General features: G+C 53.0%; 2 protein-coding genes, 1 long non-coding RNA gene and 1 pseudogene across 5 annotated transcripts; 2 read left to right on the forward strand and 2 right to left on the reverse strand.

Annotated features, from left to right (window-relative positions):
- Positions 1-1,289: 1,289 nt before the first annotated feature.
- On the reverse strand, positions 1,290-9,930 carry LOC308523828. Of its 2 annotated transcripts, XR_013996370.1 has the most exons (5): positions 9,472-9,930; positions 3,659-3,788; positions 3,232-3,330; positions 2,613-2,670; positions 1,290-1,673 (listed from the first exon to the last, which is right to left on the reverse strand). It is a non-coding gene; the product is annotated as an uncharacterized lncRNA (long non-coding RNA). The 2 variants fall into 2 exon arrangements; XR_013996371.1 differs by lacking the exons at positions 1,290-1,673; positions 2,613-2,670 and having other exon boundaries at positions 2,774-3,330; positions 9,623-9,930.
- LOC308523062 (ubiquitin-conjugating enzyme E2 N-like) lies at positions 4,336-4,796 on the forward strand (annotated as a pseudogene). The gene has a single exon. The product of its transcript is annotated as a ubiquitin-conjugating enzyme E2 N-like (transcript).
- On the forward strand, positions 9,612-19,894 carry PLTP (phospholipid transfer protein). Its single transcript, XM_081097874.1, has 15 exons — positions 9,612-9,745; positions 9,829-9,928; positions 11,227-11,355; positions 11,704-11,859; positions 13,012-13,075; positions 13,155-13,218; positions 14,137-14,228; positions 15,183-15,359; positions 15,447-15,506; positions 17,088-17,255; positions 17,353-17,420; positions 18,797-18,839; positions 18,943-19,006; positions 19,086-19,162; positions 19,574-19,894. The coding sequence occupies exons 1-15, from the start codon at positions 9,640-9,642 to the stop codon at positions 19,703-19,705; spliced, it is 1,500 nt and encodes a 499-aa protein (XP_080954000.1). The 5' UTR covers positions 9,612-9,639; the 3' UTR covers positions 19,706-19,894.
- CTSA (cathepsin A) lies at positions 19,825-25,597 on the reverse strand. The gene is made up of 15 exons (XM_081097875.1): positions 25,523-25,597; positions 25,168-25,352; positions 24,885-24,996; positions 24,613-24,663; positions 24,438-24,524; positions 24,055-24,210; positions 23,651-23,742; positions 23,210-23,294; positions 22,573-22,664; positions 22,413-22,491; positions 22,189-22,328; positions 21,474-21,549; positions 20,703-20,792; positions 20,428-20,532; positions 19,825-20,168 (listed from the first exon to the last, which is right to left on the reverse strand). The coding sequence occupies exons 1-15, from the start codon at positions 25,574-25,576 to the stop codon at positions 20,085-20,087; spliced, it is 1,488 nt and encodes a 495-aa protein (XP_080954001.1). The 5' UTR covers positions 25,577-25,597; the 3' UTR covers positions 19,825-20,084.
- Between the last annotated feature and the right edge of the window lie 24 nt (positions 25,598-25,621).

Here is a 25,621-nt window from a genome sequence, read left to right on the forward strand (position 1 = left end):
CGGGCGAGGAGCCAGCGGAGATGCTGAGGGGGAGGGGTGTCTCCCACGACCTTAGGATTGTTCAGGCTCCGAAAGAGATTAAGAAAGTATGACATTCCTGGCTGCAGACCAGCTGCAGATAACCCCAGAGAAATTCGAGGAGATGGTGGTGCCAGCAGCAACTACAGGGAGCTTAGAGGCTCAGGGGATCATCAGGCCAGGGCCACACGGTCTGGGATACAATCTCTTCCTTTCAAAGGGTCTGCAGATAATAACCACCATGTTCCATGGACCAGACCCTGTGCTGGGGCTAGGGATACAGCCATGGAGAAGTGTCAGGCTCCCACCCCAGGGAGCTCACAGTCTCCTGGAAGAAGCAGACAAAACAGAGTTGAACAGAATGCCGGGTAATGATGCTGGAAGGCTCTTGGTGGGGGCTACATTTAAGTAGAGATCTGAGTGAATGAAGAAAGCTAACTATGCAAAGATCCCCGTGCAAAGATGTATCTGGTAGAGGGAAGCGTTCATGGAAAGCTTGAGGCTGAGTTTGGTGGTTTCCAAACAGAGGTAGAGGGTGGAGTAGTAAAAAGGAAGGAGCTAGAGACCCTTTCAGCGGTCATGGCCAGAGTCCAGCTCTTATTTTGTGCGCAATGGGGGGAGGGGGTAATGAAGGGTTTTGAGAGGGGTGGTAAAATGCTATATAGTTTCTATTTTTAAAGATGGCTTTGGTTAGTGCAGGAAGACTAGAACTATAGGGGCAATAGTGGGGCAGGGAGGTGGGGCAAGTTGTCCAGGTAAAAGATGAAAATGGCTTGCACTAGTCACCGTGGTTGGGAAACTGCGGCTTGCGAGCCACACGCGGCTCTTTGGCCCCTTGAGTGTGGCTCTTCCTAAGCCTTAGGAGTACCCTAATTAAGTTAATAACAGCCGAAACCGGTTTGGCTCAGTGGATAGAGCGTCGGCCTGCGGACTGAAAGGTCCCGGGTTCGATTCCGGTCAAGGGCATGTACCTGGGTTGCGGGCACATCCCCAGTGGGGGATGTGCAGGAGGCGGCTGGTCGATGTTCCTCTGTCATCGATGTTTCTGACTCTCTATCTCTCTCCCTTCCTCTCTGTAAAAAATCAATAAAATATATTTTTAAAAAAAGTTAATAACAATGTACCTACCTATATAGTTTAAGTTTAAAAAATTTGGCTCTCAAAAGAAATTTCAATCGTTGTACTGTTGATATTTGGCTCTGTTGACTAATGAGTTTGCCGACCACTGCGCTAGTGTTGGTGCAAATGGAAGAGAAAGTATAGGTGTGGGACATCTTTGGGAGGTGGAGACACAATTATTTACTGACATGTGGTAGCAAGAAAAAAGGAGTTAAACATGACTCCTCTTGTTTTTGACTCAATCGAACATCTGGGTGGAGGGTGTGCCATGATCGGAGATGGAGAAAACAGAGAGGAGCAGAATTTAGCACTGAGGGTGGGGTGGGAAGGGGGTGATGAATTATGGATCTAGCTGGGTGATGAGAGGAGGGAAACTGGAGGGCTAAGATGTCCTCATGATTCCTGGATGGAGGGCTGGCAGTCCTTGTCAGATCAAAGTCTGTTTATGTCAGCATTTGTGTAGTATTAGAGCCTCATGGAAAAATTTTCAAGACGATGGAATGTGTTGGGTGCTTCTTGTAGTCGTTAGGAAGGCCCTGCAAAAAAAAAAAAAAAAAGAGAGAGAGAGAGAGAGAGACACACACTCAGGCTGAAGATGGTGGCCCATTCTTCTTATCAAAAGAAAAAGTCGCCGAAACCGGTTTGGCTCAGTGGATAGAGCGTCGGCTTGCGGACTGAAAGGTCCCAGGTTCGATTCCAGTCGAGGGCATGTACCTGGGTTGCGGGCACATCCCCAGTAGGAGATGTGCAGGAGGCAACTGATCCATGTTTCTCTCTCATCGATGTTTCTAACTCTCTATCTCTCTCCCTTCCTCTCTCTAAAAAAATCAATAAAATATATTTAAAAACAAAAGAAAAAGTCATGTCCAGCTGGCATGGCTCAGTGATGGGGTGTTGACCTGTGAATCAGGAGGTCACGGCTCTATTCCCAGTCAGGGCACATGCCCAGGGTTTGGGCTTGATCCCCAGTGGGGGCGTGCAGGAGGCAGCCGATCAATGATTCTCTCTCCTCGTTGATGTTTCTATCTCGCTCTCCCTCTCCCTTTCTCTCTGAAATCAATAAATATATACTTTTAAAAAAGAAAAAGTCATACCTCTTGCTGCTCCCTCCCTTCCTGTTACTTGGAAATGTTATTACCGGCTTCTGAACATCTAGATAGCATTGTTACAGACCTTCCACCCCTTCCTCTACATAATGAGAGGCTGGGAGCCCCATGCACGGGAGGCATAGAGGGCCATCTCCAAAGGGGCCCCATGAGTGAGAGTCTGCTCGCAGGCAGGCTGCAAGGGGCACAGGAACTGGGAGGCAGGTGGAGTGTGAAGAAAGCAGGAGAAAGAAATCAGAGAGGCCAGTGAGCTGCTGGAGGTCAACATGGGAGCAGAGTGGTAGAGGTGCCAGGGGCAGGGCTTGAAAAGAACCCAGGAGATGGGGAAGCCACGCCCTTGAGAGGCATTAGAATTCTTGAGTTTCAAACCTGGAAGGGCCTTCGGGGACCAGGTGGCTGTCTCCTTTGACAGAAAAGAGGAACTGGTCTGCAAGGAGGAAATGGGAAAAGGCAAATGGGAAATGGGAGAAGGCAAAAGGCCAGGTCTCCAAGGTTTAGACGCCACCGAAAGCTGTCAACGGCTCTGAACTGAACTCAGAAAGCCATAGCCTTTATTTCCCATCTCTCCATTTGGTCAATGTCTGCCCTGCAAGGGGACGGTTCTGTCCAGCTGCTTTCTTGAAACAAGTGTTCATTCCACCTGTTTGGGAGATATAATCTCCTGGTCTGAATCTGCCCCCTCCCCCCACACACACACTCCGCCCCCCCCCCCCCCACACACACACTAGTTCTAACTGGCTCCCCATCACAGGTGCCCAGGCTCACCCATGCTGACCAATACAGGCACATGCATTGCAATGCTCATGGGCTCAGGCAGAGGGAGAGGGTGGAGGTCACTTCCTGAGGGCTGGCCAGGGTGGGTGTTGGGGGTGGGAGAAAGGTCAGGATGGGAGATGGGCTGACGCAGCTTCTCCAAGCCATGCAGAAATCCAAAGAAAACACAGCTGGAGAGGGCGAGGGAGTGGGGAGCCAGGCGATGCATGCTGACATCTTGGGCAGAAATCCAACTTGCTGTCCTGTGGTCAGTGGGACTGTGTTTACTTGCTTAGACCAGCTACTTCCTCCTGCTTTATCTCAGTTTCCCAATCTGCAAAACAAGGGCCGTAATAGCTGTCTCAGAGGATTGCTGAGGATTAAGTGGGATCATTAAAGAAGAGAGTCCAGTGGAGTGGTTAAGAGCATGGGCTCTGGAGCCAGACAGACTTGACCAAATTAATGTCTCTGGGTCTCGGTTTTCTGGTCTGTGCAATGGGATGATACCTACCTTATAGGATGTTATGGCATTTAAGTGAATTAATATTTGTAAAGTTTTTGTTGTTAAAAAACTAGTTAAGCTCTGGTAGGTGTCTCAGTGGTTAGAGTGATGGCCCGTGCACTGAAGGGTCTCAGGTTCTATCCCAGTCAAAGGCACATACCTGTGTTGCAGTTTCATCCAGGCCCAGGTTGGGGTGCAGGCAGGAGGCAACCAATGCATGTCTGTCTGTCTGTCTGTCTGTCTGTCTATCTCTCCCTCAATCTCTCTCCCCTCCCTCCATTCCACTCCATCTAAAAGCAATAGAAAAACATCCTGGGGTGAGGATTGAAGAAAACTCACAAAACTAGTTAATAGTAATAACCAGAGACATTTATTGAGCACTTTGGTGTGCTAAGTACTAGGTTCATCACTTTATATACTTTATGACATTAAAATTTCCTACCAGAGAGGTAGGCAGGCACTAGATCATTCCCACTTACAGATGTGAAACCTGAGGCCCATAAAAAGATTTACTTTTCTTTTAATGTATTCTTTTTTTAAATCCTCATCTGAGGATATGTTTACTGATATTAGAGAGAAGAAGGGAGAGGGGAGGGAGGGAGAAAGAGAGAGAGAGAGAGAGAGAGAGAGAGAGAGAGGGAGAGAGAGAGAGAGATATTGGCTGCCTCTCACAGGCACCCCAACAGGGGACCAAACCCACAACCTGGGTCTGTGCCCTGCCAGGGAATTGAACCCACAACAGTTCAGTGCATGGGACCTTGCGCCAACCCACTGAGCCACACCAGCCAGAGCAAGAGATCCTTCTGAGATCAGAGGCCAAAGCTGGGATCTGACAAGATGGCCAGGCTTCCCCGCAGGGTTACCAAGGAAGCCCAGCATTTGCTGGCAGAGCCAGTTCCTGGAATTAAAGCAGAACCAGATGAGAGCAACGCCCGTTATTTTCATGTGGCCATTGTCGGCCCGGCCCCCAGGATTCCCCCTTTGAGGGAGGGGCTTTTAAACTTGAGCTATTCCTTCCTGAAGAATGCCCGATGGCAGCACCTAAAGTACGTTTCATGACCGACATTTGACATCCTAATGCAGACAAGTTGGGAAGAACACGTTGAGATATTTTGAAAGATAAGTGGTCCCAGCACTGCAGACTCATGCCGCTCTGCCATCCACCCAGGCTGTGCTCACTGCTCCCAACCAGATGGCCCCACAGCCAACGACGTGGCGGAGCAATGGAAGACCAACGGAGCCCACGCCATAGGGGCAGCAGAGCAGGGACTAGGCTATATGCCATGGGACATATTTAAATCGACCTGATCATCACATGGGCATCACTTGTGTTCTGCCAAGATTTCTTCCTTTTTTGTTTGCATTTAATGGACACAGTCTTAGAAATATTACAGAATCAAAGCCCAGACATCTTCAGTCCTTTGGTGACTGAGTGCACATTAGCAAATCTAGGTCTTGTCCTGACTCACTGTTATAAAGCACGAGCAGGAGCTACAAGTGCCATCTGGATTGCTGTGAAGTGCTCACAAGCAGTGACCCCGCTCTGCTCTTATTCATCCCCCCATTGTGGTTTAGTAGAAGGCACTGTGAGTGAAGGGGGCTGCCAGGGCTAGCTGCAGCGGGTGGGTGTTTTTCTTTATTTTATTGTTGTTTTGAGGGAGGAAGTCCTTTAATTTTACTTCTATGAGCTCCTTTCCCCCTGTTTATGGTGATCTGGTTGCATTGGTGAAAAGCAGCTAACCAGTTCTTCACAAGAGTCCCTAACCAAGTCTCACTGTATTTAGACGCTGTAGATGGACAAGCTTGATTGTTTGAACCAAAAATGGGAACATTAAACAAACACCAGGGCCCTCACTGTGACTTTGCTGCCAAATGTGGAACCCTCCCTTCAAGAAGAGTTTGTGACCATTTTATATGGCTTGTCTGGAAACTTCTGTAAATCTTGTGTTTTAGTAAAATATTTTTTGTTAAGAAGAAAAAAGAGATTTACTTTTTTTAAAATATATTTTTTATTGATTAAGATATTACATATGTGGAGATTTACTTTTTAATTTACTCTAGAACAGGGCGTGGCAAACAGCCCATTGGCTGAATCCAGCGAACAGGGTGTTCACTTCAATATTGTTGAGCGCTGCCTCCACACGGCAATGGTAGAGTGGGCAGCTGTGACAGAGGCTGTAGGGCCTGCAGAACCTAAAACATGCTCTCTGGCCCTTCACGGGAACAGCTTGCTGACCTCTGCTCTAGAAAGTGACAGTCTGCCTGGGACTGGATGGAACCAGGTCTGTCTGGTTCCAGAACTCCTCGCTGCTTTGTATCCTGTTTTTGGTTGTTTCTTTGTTTGCGGTATCCCTGTGCTGGCTGCACAACAAAAGGCTTTCTTTCCTGTCCCTTTGAGGGACTGAGGGACGTCTCCCCTTCCCTCTCCGAAGCCAGGAGTGAAAGTGGAAAGGGGTTTGGAGAGTCCATCTCTCCATCCTCAGGCAAAGTTTTGGGAGAACAGAGAAACCCAAATAAGGGAGAGAGGCAGACTGAGTAGGCGAGTTCCTGGAATCAAGGCCAGGGACTGTACCTTGTTGTCCCCCGGCCCAGGCCAGGGCTGTGTTTAGAGTCAGCTGGACCTGGACTGGCAAGGTGCGGGAGTTGAAAAAGAATCCCAGGCTTGTGTAGGTTTCACCTGCTCCCAGGGACCTTTGAGGGCTCCAAACCAGTCCAGTCACTCAGCAAATACTCAGTACCGGCTCTGTGCCAGGCCCTGTTCTAGACACTGGGAATAAATAGAGACTCAGATCCCAGCTCTCCGGAGACAATGTCTCCATTAGCCAGTAACTTAATAAACCAATATTAAATCGTAACAAGATCTATGCAGAAAATAAACCAAGCTGATACTATTGAGAGTAACTTCTAAGTAGGCAGGGAGGACCTCTCTGAAGCAGCGCCATTTAAGCTGAGCCCAAAAGGACAAGGGGCGAGCTGTGGGGTGATTAGGTGGAAAAGCATTCTAAGCAGCAGGAGCAGCAATGCAAAGGCTGTGCGCAAGAATAACTCCAATTGCATGTTCAAGGAACCAGAGGCCAGGGTGCCTGGAGCAGAATGAAAACGGGCGATAGTGGTGCCAGGTGAGACGGGGTAGGCCCTATCACATGCCGGGAAGTCAGGGCAAGGAAGAAGGAGTTTATTCCAAGTGTGATGGAAAGCCACTGGGTGGATGATGGCTAATGATGCCAATGATTGTAGCTAACATTTTAAAAATTTTTTTATTGGCCAAAACCGGTTTGGCTCAGTGGATAGAGCGTCGGCCTGCGGACTGAAGGGTCCCAGGTTCGATTCCGGTCAAGGGCATGTACCTGGGTTGCGGGCACATCCCCAGTAGGAGATGTGCAGGAGGCAGCTGATCGATGTTTCTCTCTCATCGATGTTTCTGGCTCTCTATCTCTCTCCCTTCCTCTCTGTAAAAAAATCAATAAAATATATTTTTTAAAATTTTTTTTTTAAAAAATAAATAAAAATTTTTTATTGATTTCAGAGAGAAGAAGGGAGAGGGAGAGAAGGATAGAAATATCAATGATGAGAAAAGATCATTGGTTGGCTGCCTCCTGCACTCCCCACACTGCCGATCAAGCCCTAAACCCAGGCATGTGCCCCAACCGGAATTGAACCTTGACGTCCTGGTTCATGGGTCAACACTCAACCACTGAGCCACACTGGCTGGACTGTAGCTAACATTTTTTTGAGCCCTTACTCAACGCTAGGTGCTTAGTAAGCCCTTTAAATGCATTCACTCGTTTAATGCTCACAAGCAATCCAGATGAGGAAACAGAGGCTCGAAGAGGTTAAACCATTGGTACTAGGTTACACAGCTACATTTATAGCCCGCTGGGGCTGCAGCGGGGACAGTCAGTTGCAAGGGATAAGATCTTATACGAGACAACAATGACACAAAGACAGAGCTTGCACTGCATTTAATGAGAGAAAAGAAAACAAACATCCACCCGGTTTCCTCCAGGAAGAGCGAGGGTTACTAGAGTTCAAACGGACTTTCCAGTGCTTCCTCCTCTGGATATCCTCAGCACGTTCTCTTACACCCGTTCCGCCTTGCTTGCTGTCTGTCCCCTAATCATAACAGCTAGCGTTTACGTGGTGCTAATGGTGTGCCATGCGTCATGCCCAGCACATGCACTATGCCCACTTAGTTTATTCTTGCAATAAGCTTATCGTTTCCCTTTTAGAATGAGGAAATAGAGGCTGAGAGCTGCTTACGTGAGGAGTCCAAGACTTGGTACTAAGAATTTATAGCCTAGGATTTGAACCCTGGGCGGTCAGACACGAGAGTCTAAGCTTTTAGCTACTGGGCTATCACCACCCACCGCCCACCTTTCCATGAACAGTGTGTCCATGGGTTCCCCAACAGAGGCCACAGGATGGCCTTTACCTTTCGTTGCCTGAGGAGGGTTAACGATAGTGCCCACCTCACAGGCTCAGAGCTAAATGAGTTCATGGGACCTAGGGAGGCCAACGTTCTGGTTTGCCTGGGACTGGAGGGGTTCCCAGGAAGGGAGACATTCTGTTTCTTTCTTTTCTTTTAGAGAATTTTTATTAGAGTTTATTTAAGCCACGCTGACGACATCCTGGGAGGCAAGATCTCAAATGCAAGTTGGGCATGAGGCTTGTCGCTCAATACCTATTCCATGGACGTTAGTCATTATTGCTTCTCCTTTCCTCTGTGATCAGTTTGACAACCAAAAGGTAGCAAGCACCTACTCTGCCCTGTCCTAGGAGCTGGGAACACTGTAGGCAGTAGATCTTCAGAGGGAGATGGGGGCAGGGGTGTTATTGCTCAGAGAACCTAGCTCCAAAGGTTCACACACAAAAATTCACAGTTCCCGGGCAAATGCCAAACCTTCTGGGGCGATTCCAGCAGCCTGTGTGGACTTGCTCGGACCCCGTGGGAGAGGTTCCAGGGCCCTTTACGTCCCCAGGTAGTGACACAGAGACAGTTGGGGGATTGTGGGCGGAAGGGAAGGAAAACATGTGCCTTTGGCATTGACTTTCTGGCTTGCTCGGGGCTGTTAATAAAGGCCTAAGGGGCAGTTCCTTTTATCACACACATTTCGCTACACGAGGGAACTGACTGACCCGCGAAGTGACTCGCCCAGGAACATGCAGGAGGAGATGGGCAACTGGAATCTGAACCAGCGAAGCAGGGAGGGCTGGTGCCGGTGCCAGCGGGCCGACTCCTGCACTTGCCTCCCTCCACCCGGCTTGGGTCCCCCGCTTGTCTTGACAGCGGCCGGGCTTGTCACGGGGCTCTGTACAGCTCTCTCCACTCTCGGGGCTGCCAGCGTCCCGCCCCATCCCCTCCCAGCCCACGAGGGGGGAGGAGAGAGCGGGAAGGGGAGGGGGGTCAGGGGGCCGGGCTTTATAAAGGCGGCGGGACCCGCGCGGCCAGCCAGACCCCGCCGCCCAGACCTCCAGCGCCGCCCGCCGCCCCACGTGACCGCGCCGACCCTCCCGTCCCAGCTCCACAGCAGTGAGTTGGGGTGCGTCCCCCTCCACCCCCAGACCTTCGCCGAGCAGCGCGGTCTACTGAACCCAGGTGGGGAGGAGACCCCATGAAGGAGGGCACTGAGATGGGGGTCACCAGGCATACTCCTGATGGTAGGGACTTAGGACCCAGGGGAGCTGGCAGACCCCTCCGCCCCGCCCGCCCCCCCCCCGCCCCTGGCGCCCCAGGCTCGGGGTCATGGAGACCGCAAGCTACCCCCCAAGAATGCGCGTGCAGCCGTTCCCATGGTAACGTGCTAGCCGTGCCCGCCCTCCGCTAAAGAAAAGGAGAGGTTGTTGGGGAAACGCGGGACTGTTCCCCGGAAGGTCCAAATTCGTCACGGAGCGGTTGCACGAGGGAACCAAGGATGCCCCCCCCCCCCGCCCCGTGCCCCACATCCTCTGGAAGCCAGAGCGCCAGTCGCTAACCTCTCCAGCCTCACTTTCTGCGTCTGTCAACACTATTGGCCCAGGTTCCCCGAAGAGCCGTCTCGAGGGTAACGATCCGGACCAGCCCCGCCTCCGGTTGGACCTCCGAGGAGAGTTGAGGGACCTGGTGACTCCCGTGACCCCACCTTACCCCCAGGCCCGCTCGTCATGGCCCGCTTCGCAGCCCTCTTCTTGGCCCTGCTGGCGGGAGCTCACGCCGACGCCGAGATTCCCGGCTGCAAGATCCGCATCACCTCCAAGGCGCTGGAGCTGTGTAAGCGCGGGGCGGGCGGGGGCGGGGGAGGGTGGGGTCACCCCAAAGTGGGCGCAGGAGCCAAGGCCTTGCTTCTGCCTCAGTGAAGCAGGAGGGGCTGCGCTTCCTGGAGCAAGAGCTGGAGACCGTCACCATCCCGGACCTGGGAGGCCGCGAGGGCCACTTCTACTACAACATCTCCGAGTGAGCGGCCACGGGGCGGGGCTGCGAGTGTGGGCGGGGCCAATAGGGGAGGCGGAGCCTAATAGGATGGGCCAAGTCGATGAAGGCTAACTAAGCCTGCCGGCATTGGTGGGATCAAGTAGGTGGGCGTGGCCTAGGAAATGTGAGTGGGGCCAGGAACAGCTAACTAAGTCAGTGGTTCTCAACCTTGGCTGCACATTAGAATCACCTGGGAATCTTTTTTTTTTTTATAATATATTTTATTGATTTTTTACAGAGAAGAAGGGAGAGTGATAGAGAGTTAGAAACATCGAGGAGAGAGAAACATCGATCAGCTGCCTCCTGCACACTCCCCACTGGGGATGTGCCCGCAACCAAGGTACATGCCCTTGACCGGAATTGACCTCGGGACCCTTGAGTCCAAAGGCTGATGCTCTATCCACTGAGCCAAACCGGTTAGGGCACCTGGGAATCTTTTTAAAATCCTGATTTCTGGGCTTCATCCTCCGGAAAGTCTATTTCTTTATTATGGGGTGGGGCCAGAACATTAGTAACAAAGAAACAGACTTTCCGGAGGATGAGGCCCAGAAATCAGGATTTTAAAAAGATTCCCAGGTGATTCTAATGTGCAGCCAAGGTTGAGAACCACTGAGCTAAGTGGAGCTGAGGCGTGGTCAAAGAGCACCAGAGAAGAGTTTAGAAACTCGACAATGGATGAGAGTGGGGTTTAGGGCACCCGGGTGGAGCTAATGGGAGAGGTCCTGGAGAGCAGAGGAAGGCCTGTAGCTTAGGACGATGGTGACAGGTGGATCGGATCTTAAGTGATGGAGACAAAATCCAGGGTGTGGGCGGGAAGGGAATACCAGCAACAAGGAGAGATGAAGCTCACTTTTTTAAAAAAAAATGTATTTTATTGATTTTTTACAGAGAGGAAGGGAGAGGAACAGAGAGTCAGAAACATCAATGAGAGAGAAACATCTATCAGCTGCCTCCTGCACACCCCCCACTGGGGATGTGCCCGAACCACAGTACATGCCCTTGACCGGAATCGAACCCAGGACCCTTCAGTCCGCAGGCCGACGCTCTATCTGCTGAGCCAAACCGGTTATGGCTTGAAGCTTACTTTTAACACCTGAGTCAGGAGGAGCCCATCTTTGAGCTACGCTAGAGTCCAGGGTGGGCACGTGAGGAGCAGTAGGATAGTCCATTCCACCCATCCCAGTTTCCCCAGGCCCCGACTGGAAGCAGAGGGGCTGAATTTCTCGTGGTTAGGCGGGATCCCCTCTTGGCTTTGAATGTGACCCTGATGCCTCCTGCAGGGTGACGGTCACAGAGCTGCAGCTGACATCCTCTGAGCTCCATTTCCAGCCAGAGCAGGAGCTGGTGCTACAGACCAGCAATTCCTCCTTGGGGCTGCGCTTTCGGAGACAGCTTCGCTACTGGATCTTGTGAGGACCTGGCACCCTCAGGGGAGTGGCAAGTGGATCAGGAGGGCTGGGGATGGGGGCTGTGGGCAATCCCTTAGGCTTTCTGAGTCTCAATTTTTTAATCTGTACAATAGGGACAGTCATACCCACTTCGTACAATAGGGACTAAGAAAGTGCTCTCGGGGTTCAGAGGAGGGCAGTCTGGGGAGTAGCTTTACAATAGGGGTTGATAAGGTTTGGCAGAATGGTAAATGCAAAGGTGAAGCCTTATTAAGAGGTATCATGATGTATGGGGGTGGGGAGCAGGCAGTGAAGGCTTGGTTGACTCCAAGGTTGTGTGAAAGTTAACCCTGCTCCCCATCCCGACAGCTATGATGGGGGCTATATCAACGCCTCTGCCCAGGGTATATCCATCTACACCGCTTTGCAGCTCTCCCGAGATCCCACTGGCCGGATCAAAGTGGCCAACGTCTCCTGCCAGGCCTCTGTCTCCAGGTTGTATGCAGCCTTCGAAGGAACTTTCAAGTAAGCCCCATTCCCAACCCCAGTGCACCCATTTTGGGCCCCACAGCCCATCCACCTAGTGCAATGCAAAACGCCTAGGCTTGGGAGTCAGACCAACTGGGTCCAAATCTCAGCGCCATCATGCCCTGGCTGTGTGACCTTGGCAAGTCCCTAAAGCTCTGTGCCTCAGTTTCCTCATTGGTAACATGAGGATGATAATCAAATCTATTTTATAAGATGTTGTGAGGCCTGTTTGTGTTAATATATGTAAAACTAGAACAGCACCTGGCACCTATATATATAAAAGCCTAATATGCAAAGTGTCCCCTCAGGAGTTTGATCACTCGCTATGACGTGCACTGACCACCAGAGGGTGGCGCGGAATGAAGGAAGACCCCAGCAGGCAGCCTGCAGCGCTAGGGACCCTACCTGTGTACAAATTTCATGCACTGGGCCTCTAGTATAATAATAAGTGGCTAGCCACTTAACCGTGAGAATAAATGTGCACGGTTGGACATGAACTGGGTGCTCAATATTTGGTGGCTCTTACTAATTAGAACAAAAATAATAACATAGGCTCAGGTTTGGGGCTGAGAAGGGGACTTTATGCTGGTTCTGGAACAGGGTTAGGGAGAGGGGATGGTAGATTTGTCATATAGTGTTAAGTACACTGTCAATTTTTTACTTGTTCAACAAGGTGTATGCCAGTCCCGAGGATTCAGAAAAGAGCAGAGGCTAGTTGGAGGGGGAAAAATTTTGTCACTGGGGCCTTAAAAGGGACGAAGAAAGTGCTCTCGGGGTTCAGAGGAGGGCAGTCTGGGGAGACTGCCTAAAAGGAAGCATCTGAGCCCAGACTGGGAAATATGGAATGGGGGCATGGAGGGTAGAAGGGAGCGCATGGGTAGCCACATGGAAGTGGAGATGCTCAGAACAGGTTTGAGGAACCGTGGCTAGACTCATTTGGCTGGTGGGGGGCTGGTGTGGAGAGGTCTTGAGAATCAGGCTGAGGGGATTTGGGCATGAGTCATGGAAAACCTCTATTAAAGCGCTGGTAATTCAGTCAAAGCTGATGTGTCCAACCCCTGCCTCCATCTCCCTGATCAGTGACTTTTCCTGGACCTAGACTGGGATAGGGGCAAGGTCTGGACTCACGGCTCTATTCTCTCCTCACAGGATAGTGTATGAATTCCTCTCCACATTCGTCACCTCAGGGATGCACTTCCTCCTCAACCAGCAGGTGTGGGCAGTGGCAAGTCTGGGGGACAGTGGGGGTGACCTCTCTTTCAAAGACCCTGACTCTGGTGCCCACCTCTCAGATCTGCCCAGTGATCCACCATGCGGGGATGGTGCTGCTCAACTCCCTGCTGGACACTGTGCCTGGTGAGTTGGTGCTGGCGGGGGTGAGGGGTGGGGGGCTCTGGGTCAGGCCCTGGGGCTGGAATGGGGGTGAGGAGGAGGCTGGGTGCACAGCTGGCGGGCAGTACTTCAGAGCAAACCCCTAAGAACATGGAGCCCCAGCTGCAGAGGCAGGTGGCCGCTGCTGAGTTACTGCATGACCCAGGGTAAGTCTTCACTTTTCTCTGGGCCTTGGTTTCCTCATTTTGCTGGTGAGGCCTCCCCCTGGGGTTGCTGTGAGGATTAACTGAGGGGCTGGTTGTCAAGGTCCTCAGTATGTGCTTGCTGATCACTGGGACCCTACTTGTGTCCATCACCTGGCACTTAATAGGTGCTTAATTAATGTGAATTCTCTTTTCGTCAGCCGTGGGGATGGCAGTGGAGGAAGCAGGGGAAACCATGAGGGAAAGGAATCCCTTGCCATCGTGTTTAGGGATTTGATGAAACCCCTGCAGTAGTAGTAGTCATCGTAATAAAAATAGTAATAGCTGCCATTATTTTTATTTTTATTTATTTATTTTTTTTAATATATTTTATTGATTTTTTACAGAGACGAAGGGAGATAGAGTTAGAAACATCGATGAGAGAGAAACATTGATCAGCTGCCTCCTGCACACTTCCTACTGGAGATGTGCCTGCAACCTAGGTACATGCCCTTGACCGGAATCGAACCCGGGACCTTTCAGTCCGCAGGCTGACGCTCTATCCACTGAGCCAAACCGGTTATGGCGATATTATTTGAGCACTTATGCACACCAGGCACTAAGTGCTTTCCACATAAAACTAATTTGATCCTCGTAACAACCCTGTGAGGGAAGTGTTTTATGGATGAGAAACTGAGGCCCGGACAGCTTAAGCACCTTGCCTCACCCAGCTTAGAGTAACGCGCGCTCTTCCCCACAGTGCGAAGTTCTGTGGACAATCTCGTTGGCATTGACTACTCCCTCGTGAAGGACCCCGTGGTCTCCACCAGCTGTATGGACATGGAGTTCCGGGTGAGCTGCCCGGCTGGTGCGTCTGTCACCAAATTCCCTCCTTCTCCCCAAAGTTGCTAGTTTCATCTTCCTAAAGCACAGCTCTGATGAGCCACTCCATTGCCGGGAATGCTGCAGCTCCCACTGCCCACAGAATTAGCTCCATCTCCCGGGTGTGGCATTGGAGCCTTTACTCTTGTCTGGCGCGCCCCCTTCTAACTTCACCCTGTTCCTCTGTCTCAAATATGTCCCTCGATTCCTACCTCAGGGCCTTTGCTCAAGCACCAATTTTCCCCACGTCCCCTGAAGGAGTTGGGCATAGAACTCTGTGCACATAATCTCATTTCATCCTCTCATAATCCTGTGAGTCAGGTACCCATTTAGGAATGTGGAGACTTGCTCAGAGGTGATGTCACAGCACCTTTGCTCCTCGTGGGGGACAGCAGTTTCAGAGCAGACTCCAGAGCTGGAATGCCTGAAGTTCAGATACTAGCTCTGCCACTTTCTAGCTGTGTGACCCTAAGCAGGTGGCTTTCCTTTTCTATGGGAATGGAGCCCACAACCCTGGGCATGTGCCCTGACCGGGTATTGAACCCTGCCCTCTTGGTTCATAGGTCGACACTCAAGCACTGAGCAACACTGACCGGGCTGTTTTGATTGATTTTAGAAAGGGATAAGTGATAGAAACATCGATTGACTGCCTCCAGCATGCCCTCTATCAGGATCAAGCCTGCAACCGGGCACGTGCCCTGACTGGGAATCGAACCATGACCTCCTGGTTCATGGGTCAATGCACAACCACTGAGCCACTCTGGCCAGACCCATTGCCTTTTAGGAAATGTACTTACGGGTCCCCCAAGGACAACAACTGGGTCCAACTCCCCACCACTCCTCATAGTGCCTAGCCCTGGGCCTGGAGACATCCCTGTGCAGGACCAGTTTGCCTGGGTCCTGACCCTGATCCCCCTCCTCCAGGGGGCCTTCTTTCCCCTGGCCCAGGGGAACTGGAGTCTGCCTAACCGGGCAGTGGAGCCCCAGCTGCAGGAGGAAGAGCGGATGGTGTACGTGGCCTTCTCTGAATTTTTCTTCGACTCCGCTTTGGAGAGCTACTTCCAGGCGGGGGCCCTGCAGCTGTCGCTGGTGGGGGACAAGGTATGCCAGGGCCTGTGTGTGGGATGAGCAAGAGGGGCTTCTGATGGAGCTCCTGACGACCTGCCTCACCCCTAATTCTCCTGACAGGTGCCCAAGGACCTGGACATGCTGCTGAGGGCCTCCTACTTGGGGAGCATTGTCCTGCTGGTGAGTGTGGGCGGGTGGAGGGAGGTGCCAGGGCGGGTGCGCACGCCACCCGTGGGGACCAGTGAGGCGTGCCGGTGGGGGCCCCAAGTGGCAGCCATGGAGTAGACAGACCTGGCCTCTGGCCAAGTCCCACCCGGCTGAGCCTGTGGCCAGGTCTGTGCAGGGGGTTCACTCGTTCCTGCTCCGTCTGTCCTTCATGAAGCCGGGATGAGGACGAGCCGAGAGCCCAGCTCTGCAGAGGAGTGCAGGGGCTTTAACGACTGATGTTATTCTCTTTGCTAATTTTCCTTTGCTTAAGGGGGATATCCTCACTAGAGGATATTTTTTTTTCATTTATTTTTTTAAATATTTTTTATTGATTTTTTACAGAGAGGAAGGGAGAGGGACAGAGTCAGAAACATCGATGAGCGGGATACATCGATCAGCTGCCTCCTGCACGCACCCTACTGGGGATGTGCCCGCAACTACCGTACATGCCCTTGACTGGAATCGAACCTGGGACCTTTCAGTCGCAGGCTGACGCTCTATCCACTGAGCCAAACCGTTTAGGGCTTCATTTATTTTTTTAGGGAGGTAAAATAGGGGGAGAGAAACATGGACTCTAACGTGAAAGAGACACACTGATTGGTTGCCTCCCGCACATGCCCCAACGAGCCAGGGACGACCTGCAACCAAGGTACCCGAGGTATGTGCCCTTGGCTGGGAGTCGAACCCCCGACCCTTCTGTCTGCAGGTTGATGCTCTAACCCCTGAGCCAAACTAGCCAGGGCAGGGAGCTTAACATTTAACAAGGAATATTTCGGTGTCCTTGGTTCAGTTTTATAAATGATGGAGCTGATATCTGAACCTGGATTATGAATCTGGGATTCCTGGTCATACTGGCATTCACTACACTGTACAACCTCATAGGTTGTCATGAGGATTAAACGAATTAATACGCATAAAGCAAGTATAACAGTACCTGAACAGAGGAAGTGCTCACTGAACACTAGCTGCTGTTACTATTGTTATCATCACCATCATCCAACTTACGGCCAGCACTGTTCAGAGCATGGACTCCATTGCCAGGCTGCCTGGGTTTGCATCCCCGTTCTGCAACGAGTAACTATATGACCTCGAACAGGTTACTTAACCTCTCTGTGCCCTAATTCCCCCATCTCGGGAAAGAACACCTGCCTCACATGGTTATGGTGAGGTTTAAATGAAACGTCTGGTTATGAGTAAGCACTCTTGATCAGCGTGGAAGCCTAGCAGTGTGTCTACACTGCCCCCTAGAAGAAACAGCACAGCAGTCTACAGAAAGGAGACACTGCAGGGACTGGGGCATGGACTGTCTCCAAGGAGTGTGGATGGGCGATGGGTCATGAATACTGAGAACTGAAAGCAGAGAGAGAAGGGAGACATCCCTAGAAGACATTTGTGTGAGCAAAGGCAGAGGCTGCACACAGTTCTGCAGGGTTGGGAAGCTACACCTTTTTCGTATTTGTCCTTTGGGCTCTCAGAGGGCAGACCTTGAGTCCCCCACCTCCGGGGCTCACCTGGGAACAGATCCGGGATTGATCCTCCCTCCCTGCTCCATAGCAAAGCCCTGCGGTGATTGACTCCCCGTTGAAGCTGGAGCTGCGTGTTGTGGCACCACCGTACTGTACCATCAAGCCCTCCGGCACCACCATCTCTGTCACTGCCAGTGTCACCATCGCCCTGGTCCCACCCAACCAGCCTGAGGTCCAGCTGTCCAGCATGATCATGGTGCGCGCACCACAGTGAGGGCTGCGGAGGGTTGGAGAGAAGCGGGCTGGGCACCTGCCTGGTGAGTAACACGTTACCCCTCCCCACGTTCCCCCAGGACGCCCGTCTCAGCGCCAAGATGGCCCTCCAGGGGAAGGCGCTGCGCGTACATCTGGACCTGCGCAAGTATGAGACGTCTGAAAATCTCGGGCAAGCCCTTAACCTCTCTGAGCCTCAGTGTCTTCAGGATAATCACAGCTGCCTAACAGAACTGGGGACCTAAAATTCTCTTACCAATAAGCCACTGAGGAGCTGTGGTCTTTAATACAAAGAAAGTGCTAGTTTGAGAGGTGACCAAACTAGCCCAGTAAGGTTAAGGGACATGCTCACAGTCACACAGCAGCGCCTAAGAACATGGGTTTTGGCAGACACCCAGCACAACTTAGCTTTGTAATTTTTTTTAATTTATTGATTTTCGAGAGAGGGGAGAGAAACATTGATTTATTATTCCACTTTCTGACGTATTCATTCGTTACTTCTGGTATGTGCCCTGACTGGGGATCGAACCCGGCATCCTTGGCATATTGGGATGACGCTCTAACTGAACTACCTGGCCAAGACTTTAACTTCTTGAACACATTTCATGTGTGGCAGGGAGTAAGCACTATACTTTTTTATTCATTATTATTTTTTTATTTCTATTGATTTCAGAGAGGAAGAAAGAGGGAGATAGAAACAACAATGATGAGAGAGAATCATTGATCAACTGCCTCCTGCACGCCCCCTACTGGAGATTGAGCTGGCAACCCGGGCATGTGCTCTTGAGCGGTATTGAACCTGGGACCCCTCTATCCACTGAGCCAAACCAGCTAGGGCAGCACTGTACTTTTTGTTAAATAAAGATAAGCAGCACACGTCCTTTGCAGTTGCTCAGTGGTTAGCGTGTGGGACCATGCATGGAAGGGTCTCAGGTTTGATCCCTGGCCCCCGATCCCCGGCACCTGTTGGGGCACATGTGGGAAGCAACCAGTCGATGTTTCTCTCTCTCCCCCTAAAAAAGAAAAAAAAAATCGATGGAAAAATATCCTCTAGTGAGGATTAACAAAAATAATAATAAGCAACACAAGCTACCAGCAGAAGTCTGGCATGTAGGAAGTGCTCAACAAATAAGCAGCAGCCAATGTGGGAAAAAGAGGCCTAGAAGAAGTGGCTCACCAAGAAGACACATCTGGATGTCCTGTGAGCATCGACCTATGAACCAGGTCATGGTTCGATCCCTGGTCAGGGCACATGTCCAGGTCGCAGGCTCAATCCCCAGTAGGGGGTGTGCAGAGGGCAGCCGGTGGATGATTCTCTGCCATCACTGATATTTCTAGCTCTCTCTCCTTCTCCCTTCCTCTCTTTGAAATCAATTAAAAAAAAAAAGCACACCTGGAGTGTAGAACCCCCTGGAAAGGTGTGGAGGTGGGACACCTGAGACTGACACTCAGGGTTCTGGTGGCGAGGCCTGGGTGGCCTAATGGAGGGGATCTATGCCCACCCGGCATTTCTCTCTCCCACAGGTTCCGCATCTACTCGAACCAGTCTGCACTGGAGTCACTGGCAGTGAGTTGGGGATGGTGGGTGGGCGGAGGCTGGGGTCAGGGTGAGCGGCCAAGGCCAGCCCACCCGCTCTTCCCACTCTGACTCCGCCCCACCTCCCTCCCAGCTGATCCCGCTGCAGGCCCCTCTGAAGACTATGCTGCAGTTTGGGGTGATGCCCCTGCTCAATGGTAGGGTAGGGGTATGAGGAGGGCGAGGAGGAGAGGGACCTGGGTGGGCCCAGACTGAGCCAGCTGTCCTCACCCACAGAGCGGATCCGGCGTGGGGTGCAGATCCCACTACCCGAGGGGATGGACTTTGTGCGAGAGGTGGTGACGAACCATGCGGTGAGTGGGGGCACAACGGGGGAGGGCACAGCCTTCCTCTCCCTCAGCAGGTTGGGAGTGCAGCCCAACCTGGTATCAGTTCCTCCCTCATCAATTGCTCCCTCCCCTTGTAATCTTACATCAGACCCCTCCAGCTCACCTTGGAATACTCTTCCCGATTCCAACTCCAATGCCTACTAATCTTTCAGGTCTTAGCTAAGTGGTCACCTCCTCTAGGAAGCCCTCCTTGAGCCCCACGGGCTGTATTCCTGCAGCCTCTACTTCAGCACCTTCACAGCAAGTTAAAACTGCTTTGCTGTGCCATCTGTCCCACTAGATTGAGAAGCCCCTCAAGGCCAAGACTCTCTTTATCTCTAAACTCTGGCCTCAGTACTGGAATGAATAGACTTCCTTCCCTGCCCCGCTGCACAGGGCTTCCTCACCATCGCGGCTGACCTCCACTTTGCCAAAGGGCTGCGAGAGGTGATTGAGAAGAACCGGCCTGCGAACCCCATGGACTCTGGGGTACCCAGTGCCCCACCACCCTCCACAGCAGCTGCCTGAGCCCTCAACCCCGCCCCGGGCAGTTGCATTCAGGACCAATGCCTCTTATCCCCTCCTTCACCCCCTCACAGCTTACAGTACCCTCTTTAACCCCCAGTGCCACAGAGAAGAAGAGGAGATTGTAAATGGTACCAAGTTTAATTCCATAATTACACTCAGTCCATCAATTACAGTCTGTCCAACCTCCCAGTGGGCTGTCCTGAGCTCTACTGTGTTCCTGGGGTGGCATCAATGCATTAAGGGCATTGTTGAAGCAGGGAGGGGACCAGGCCCTACCCGTCAGGAATAAAGTGCTAAGTCCCTCACTGCCCTGCAGGGCATTTTGCATTAGGGAGGCCTCCCTTCTAGCAGGAGAGGCTGGAGGGGCTGCCCGTGGTCATCAGTATGGCTGCTTATTCAGGAAGCGGGAGAACATGGTGAGGGCAGCCAGTGGCTTGTCGGTGGGGACCATGTGTCCAGCGCCCTGAGGAGCAAAGCTTTGTAAGATTCCCTCCCTTGCCCTGGGGGCTTCCTTCATCCCATTGGATCCACCTAGCCAATGAGGTTCCTCCTCCACCCTCCCTGCCCCACACCTTCCAATCTTCATTCCCCCACTGCGAATACTTGCCCTTGGGGGGCCAGATGGAACCCAGCACAAAAGGAAGTGGGAAGGAAAGGGAAAGGAGGTGGGTCCTGCCCCATCCCTCTCCGGCTGGCCCTCCCTCGCCAGGGCCAGGCCCTACCTTGATGGTGAGAAAGGCGATGTTGGAGAACTCCTTCACGAAGCCGGCAATCTGCTCCCCACTGTCCCCGTACTTCACTAACCAGGGCCGGCGCTGTACTTCCATCTGCCCCACCAGGAGAGAATTAGCAGCCGGCAGCCACCCGCCATTCCTGCTCACAGACACCGAACCTAAGACCTTAGGGGCCGGGAACTCCTCCAGGTTTGCCCTGTCTGCCAGGAGTGTGCACCCTACCCTGCACCAGCCTCGCTCCGCGGCCGACATCCCTGCCTTACCTTCTGGTTGAGGGAATCCACAAACCACTCATCCCCCAAGAAATTGCAGGCCATGTCCACATCTCCATTGTAGAGCAGGATCCGGTATTTCTGGAGCAGAGCAGGGGGAAAGTGGGAGGTCTGGAACAAGCCCAGGTCTCGGCCCTTACCAGGTTCAAGCCCTACCCGTAAGGGAATTCAAGGGGCCCAGCTAAACAGGATGGACCAGGAAATGCTTGTGCTTTCTGACTGCCTTCCTACGTGTCCAGTGCTCTATGAAATGCTTTACCTATAAAGGTAGATGCCATTATTAATTCCCATTTCACAGCAGGGGAAACCGAGTCTCAAGATATGTGAGAAATGTGTCTAGGGTCACATGGCTAGTAAAGAAACTTGCACCCAGGCAATCTGACCCTCTGCCCACTCTAACCACTGTGCATACAGACCTGGTCCTAACCTGGCTCTGCTAGTGTCTCCCAGGTGACCTTGGACAAGACCCTCTCCCACCCTGGACCCCCATTTGCCAATCTGACTAGCTTTTCTCACCCTAAAGGCTTCTTGGCGAATGCAGACCCCTCAACCTCCTACACCAGAGCAGCATGGGGTGGGGCCAAAGCCAGATTCAAATCCTGACCCTCCCAACTATAGGACCTCAGGCAAGTGACTTCACTTCGTGGAGTTTCAGCTCCCCCCACCCCCCCCTTCACTCCCTGCCCCGTTTCCTCTGCCTTGCCACACTGCTCCAGGGCCCCTGAGGCTGCTGGTGCACCCAGCTGTGCTGCCCCTACTCACCTGTGCGCCAAGCAGCTTAAGGTACTGGGAATCCATGCTTTGGTAGAGACGGCGATACTGTATATTCACAAGGAAGCTGCAGGAGCACGCGGGCAGGCCCCGGGAAGACCAGGCAGGGGGAGAAAGAGAGTCAACAGATCAGACCTCCTCTCCTATCCCCAGGCTCTAGCCTAGGAGGCAGGCAGCTGGGACTCAGTCCCCGCCGGGGGCATGCTGCTTCTCTAGCTGGGGCTGGGATGCAGAGGTCCTCAGTCCACTCCATTTAGAAATGCATAGGGACACTTTGGTTGTCTCAATGACTGGATGCGACTGGCATTTAGAGCACAGTGGCTCGTAGGTGTGGGAACTACAGCATGTAACTGTAGGGCATGGGCACTGACCAATCGAACAGGGACCCAAGTGGCCCCTGCTGTGCCGCTTGTCACCTTTACTCACAGGGGGTCAACTGAGAGCTGAGCTGCTGGGGATGGCATTGGAGTGAGGGTGAAGGGGGAGCCGGGAGTGTGTCTACTTACTAAATGCCATGGAAATAACCCATATTTTAACCACGTGGCCATTTAAGAATGAACTGGATGAAAATCAGCTAAGGGTTTAAACACCCTGTAAAACAACTCACTGTTGCCCCGAGTGCCAAAAGATCCCGGGGAATTTTTCTGATGCCCACAAGCCCCAACATGCTGCCCACCCCCAGCCATCAGCAGCCACAGAACCTCACTTGCACATGTCCCAGCCAGGCAGTTGCTCGGGGATGTGGAGGGCCTTCCGCACAAAAGGGTTGTTGAGGTAGGTGGAGGTGGCTGTGGTGTTGGTGCAGGGGGGGTCCAGGTGTACCCTATTCCCGGAACGCAGCAGTGCCTGAGGGGCACAGACAGAGTCAGGACCTTCGCTTCCCTGCCCTGCCCCTCCCGCCCCCAAGAGGAAGCCCAGACCCTTGCACACCTGATGCAACATCCGCTTGATTGGCAGGCGAGTGAAGATGTTGCCAAAATCCTGGACCACGACAGTATCCTTCTCATACCTGCGAGAGAAGTGGGGGGATATGTGCTTGAGCCTCGAGACGAGGCTGCGGTTGGCCCAACAGGCACCCAGCAGCTCTTACCTTACATGGCCTGGCACCCCCCCAGCACATGGGGCGTAGAGGTTGTAGATGTTGAGACCAGAGCTGGCCACGATGTGAGACACTTCCTGGAGCTGCAAAGGCACACCGAGCCACCATGCTTTACGAAAACCTGGCTTCCCCGCGACATCATCAACTTGTCCCAAGACTTAGCGCTTTCCTACCTCACCCTGTCATTACCCTCCCCCTACTTTTTCACACACAGGGAAACTGAGGCTCGGTGGAAGGAACCAGCCAGACCTGGGTTCAAATCCTAGTGCTCCTACTTCCCAGCACTGTGACTTCAACGTTCCCGGCCTCAGTTTCCTTACCCGGAAATGTGAATAATGTGTCTCCCTTGAAAATTATATGATGTGCCTGACACCGTTCAGCAGTCCTGGCACAGGGCAGGTGGTTGATAAGAGACCTTTCCCTCCTGGGGTGACAGGATTTACCCAGAAAATCACAGGAAGGGGTGATGGGTTGGCACCCATATTCATGTGTCACAGAGAACCCCAACTGCTGAAGGACGCAGGATGGGACAACAATAGGGGCGGGGGCAGGGAGTCCCCCAGGAGGAGATGTGGTCCCGTTCCCGAACTGGGGGCACCAGGGATGACACGTGGGGGCAGGACCTTACACTGTTCACACATTCTGGGTCTTTGTTGTCGTAGAAGTTGCACTTGTTTTGAGAGCAGCAGTGGGTCTGCAGGGAAGACCAGAGCCTGTATAGGAGATGAGAGTGAAAGTGCTTAGAGACCCACCATGGGCAGGAAAGGCAAGAACCCCACTTTCTCCTTCCAACCTCCCGTGGTGACCAGACCCCAGGGGAGGAGGAAATATGTCACAGGGTGTGGTATGTAGGTCCCCAACCTAGCTGCCCCTGGGCCATCCTCGGTCCCTTTAAATTCTAATCTCCAGTCTTAGGCCTTTTAGCACCAGACCCTTCTAACAAACCCAGCCCCCATCTTCTGCTCATAAACCAGGATAGGGCTCAGGATATTATGTGCCTGGAGGGTAGACCTGAGATCTTGGGACCCTGTCCCACCCTGAAGATTGCCCAGCTTCCCCCTTCCCATACCTGTTCCCCAGGAGGCCATGGTAGTAGGCAAAATAGACGAGAGAGTTGTCATTCTGTTCATAGGAGGAGAGTCCATTGCCCACGGCCAGTCCCTGTGAAACAGTCAGGGCATCCAGCTCAGCGGGAGGGTGAGGAGAAGGAGCCACCCTTGACCTACACCCAGACCTTCAGCAATATGGAAACTGAAACCCAGGGTGGTTTGTGGGGGTGTGTGGGTGGGGGAGGCCACACAACATAGAGAACAGAGCTGGCAGCCTGACAATGAGTTTCCTGTCACGGGAGGCTGCTCGTGGTAAGGGTGTTATGAAGGAGTCTGGGTTGGATGGGGAAGTTGACCTGTTTGACCTCCCTGACCAGGAAGCTATGACCACCTTTCCCCTTTCCCCCCTGCAGCAGTCTTGCACCTGAAGGTTCATGCTGGGGTCCTGCATGACCAACACAGCCAGGGTGGGGATGTAGATGCCGGCATAGCTCTCTCCCGTCAGGAAAAGCTCATTGTCCTTGTACTCCGGGAAGAGGCGGAAGAAATCTTGAAGGGCCTCAAAATTACTCTGTGCGACCTGGGGATGGCAGGATGGAGGGGATCTGGAGACTTTGGTATCTGAGCTGGAATCTCCAGATACTGACACCAACCCACCCTGTTTGTGCAAGAGGAAGTGGCTTCACAGTGACAAGATCACACCGGGTAGCATTTAACAGCCAAAAATGGACTCCAAAGCCATGGTCTTTCCCTGTATCATGCCACCCTTAGAAAGCCAGGGAGGCTGGGCACACGGGCAGGACTCACCTCAGTGTCATTAGTTGCATAAAACTTGTCCTTGGAGTAGGAAAAGCCCACCCCGGCTGGGGACTCGAGGTACAGCACGTTGGCAATCTAGAGGGGAGGAGGAAAGAGCTGAAGAGGGCGCCACACCCCGTCCGAGGGCCCAGATATCCCGCAGGACCCACAGCACCGCCCATACCAGGTTCCAAGAATAGGGGTTGTACTCCAGGGTGACACCATCTGGTTGGACCTGAGAAGGAAAGATATGGCTGAGTAAGTCCCAAGAGCCAACTGGGTGGAGGCAAAGGGCCACCCTGTCAAGCCGATGGTACAGAAAAAGAAACTTAGGCTCAGAAAAAAGGCCCATGCTGGGACAAAAGTCCTTTTCTCCCTGTTCCCCGGCCTCTTCCTTTGGGAATGTGCCCTCCCTCTCCTCCTGGGTCATGGAGGAAAGAGTTGCTTTCCACTCACCAGGAAGGGGCCGTGCTCGGTGAGGAAGCCATCTAGGGAGCTGCAGCCCGGCCCTCCATTGAGCCAAAGCACCACAGGGCTGCTCTTGGGATCCTTCTGGGACTCCACGAACCTGGGAGGGGTCAGGCCTGGGTGGGTGCAGGTGGAGGGGCCTCTCCCAGCCCTCCCTGTTGCATGGCTCCTTCAGGGATTCTCAGAACCCCACCCCACCCCGCAGTCCTCTCCCGGGTGGGCGTCCCTGTGCGCCCCCCTCCCCCGCGCCCTGGGAGGGAGAGCCGCGGACCAGTAGTGGAGGTGCTTGGAGCCCGAGCCTCTGAGGTAGCCCGAGTACTGGCGGAAAGATGGCTGCTTGGCCAGCCCGGGCAGACACTGGATCTCGTCTTGATCGGGGGCTGCCTCGCCTCGGGGCGACCAGAGCAGCAGCAGCAGCAGCGGGAAGAACAGTGGCGACCGCGCGGCTCGGACCATCTGCGGAGGAAGCGGCGCCGGCTGTTTACCCGCTCCCTGGCTGCGCGCAGCCGTCCCCCGGGAGGAGCTGGCAGCGCTCCGCGGCCCCAGCTCCCAGCCCGGCCGCCCCCGCTCGCTCCGCGTGCCGCCGGGGCACCCGGGATCCCTCCCAGCCTCCGGCGTCCCCTCACCTCTGCTCCCCCGCGTCCTTGTTTTCCAGGAGCAGTCGGGCGCCGGGAAGTCATGTGTACCCTGAGTCACGTGTGCCCCGGCGTCACGTGACGGACAGC

Source organism: Myotis nattereri (assembly GCF_964212035.1).
Source record: "Myotis nattereri genome assembly, chromosome: 8".
NCBI classification, from domain to species: Eukaryota; Metazoa; Chordata; class Mammalia; order Chiroptera; family Vespertilionidae; genus Myotis; species Myotis nattereri.

Coding starts and splice junctions, on each gene's coding strand:
- CTSA (XM_081097875.1), bottom strand. CDS start 25,576: ATGACTTCCCGGCGCCCGACTGCTCCTGGAAAACAAGGACGCGGGGGA. Junction 24,664..24,884: donor CCGAGCACGGCCCCTTCCTG/GTGAGTGGAAAG, acceptor TTTCCTTCTCAG/GTCCAACCAGATGGTGTCAC. Junction 24,525..24,612: donor ACCCCTATTCTTGGAACCTG/GTATGGGCGGTG, acceptor CCTCCCCTCTAG/ATTGCCAACGTGCTGTACCT.
- PLTP (XM_081097874.1), top strand. CDS start 9,640: ATGGCCCGCTTCGCAGCCCTCTTCTTGGCCCTGCTGGCGGGAGCTCAC. Junction 13,219..14,136: donor CCTGCTGGACACTGTGCCTG/GTGAGTTGGTGC, acceptor TCTTCCCCACAG/TGCGAAGTTCTGTGGACAAT. Junction 15,360..15,446: donor TGTCGCTGGTGGGGGACAAG/GTATGCCAGGGC, acceptor TTCTCCTGACAG/GTGCCCAAGGACCTGGACAT.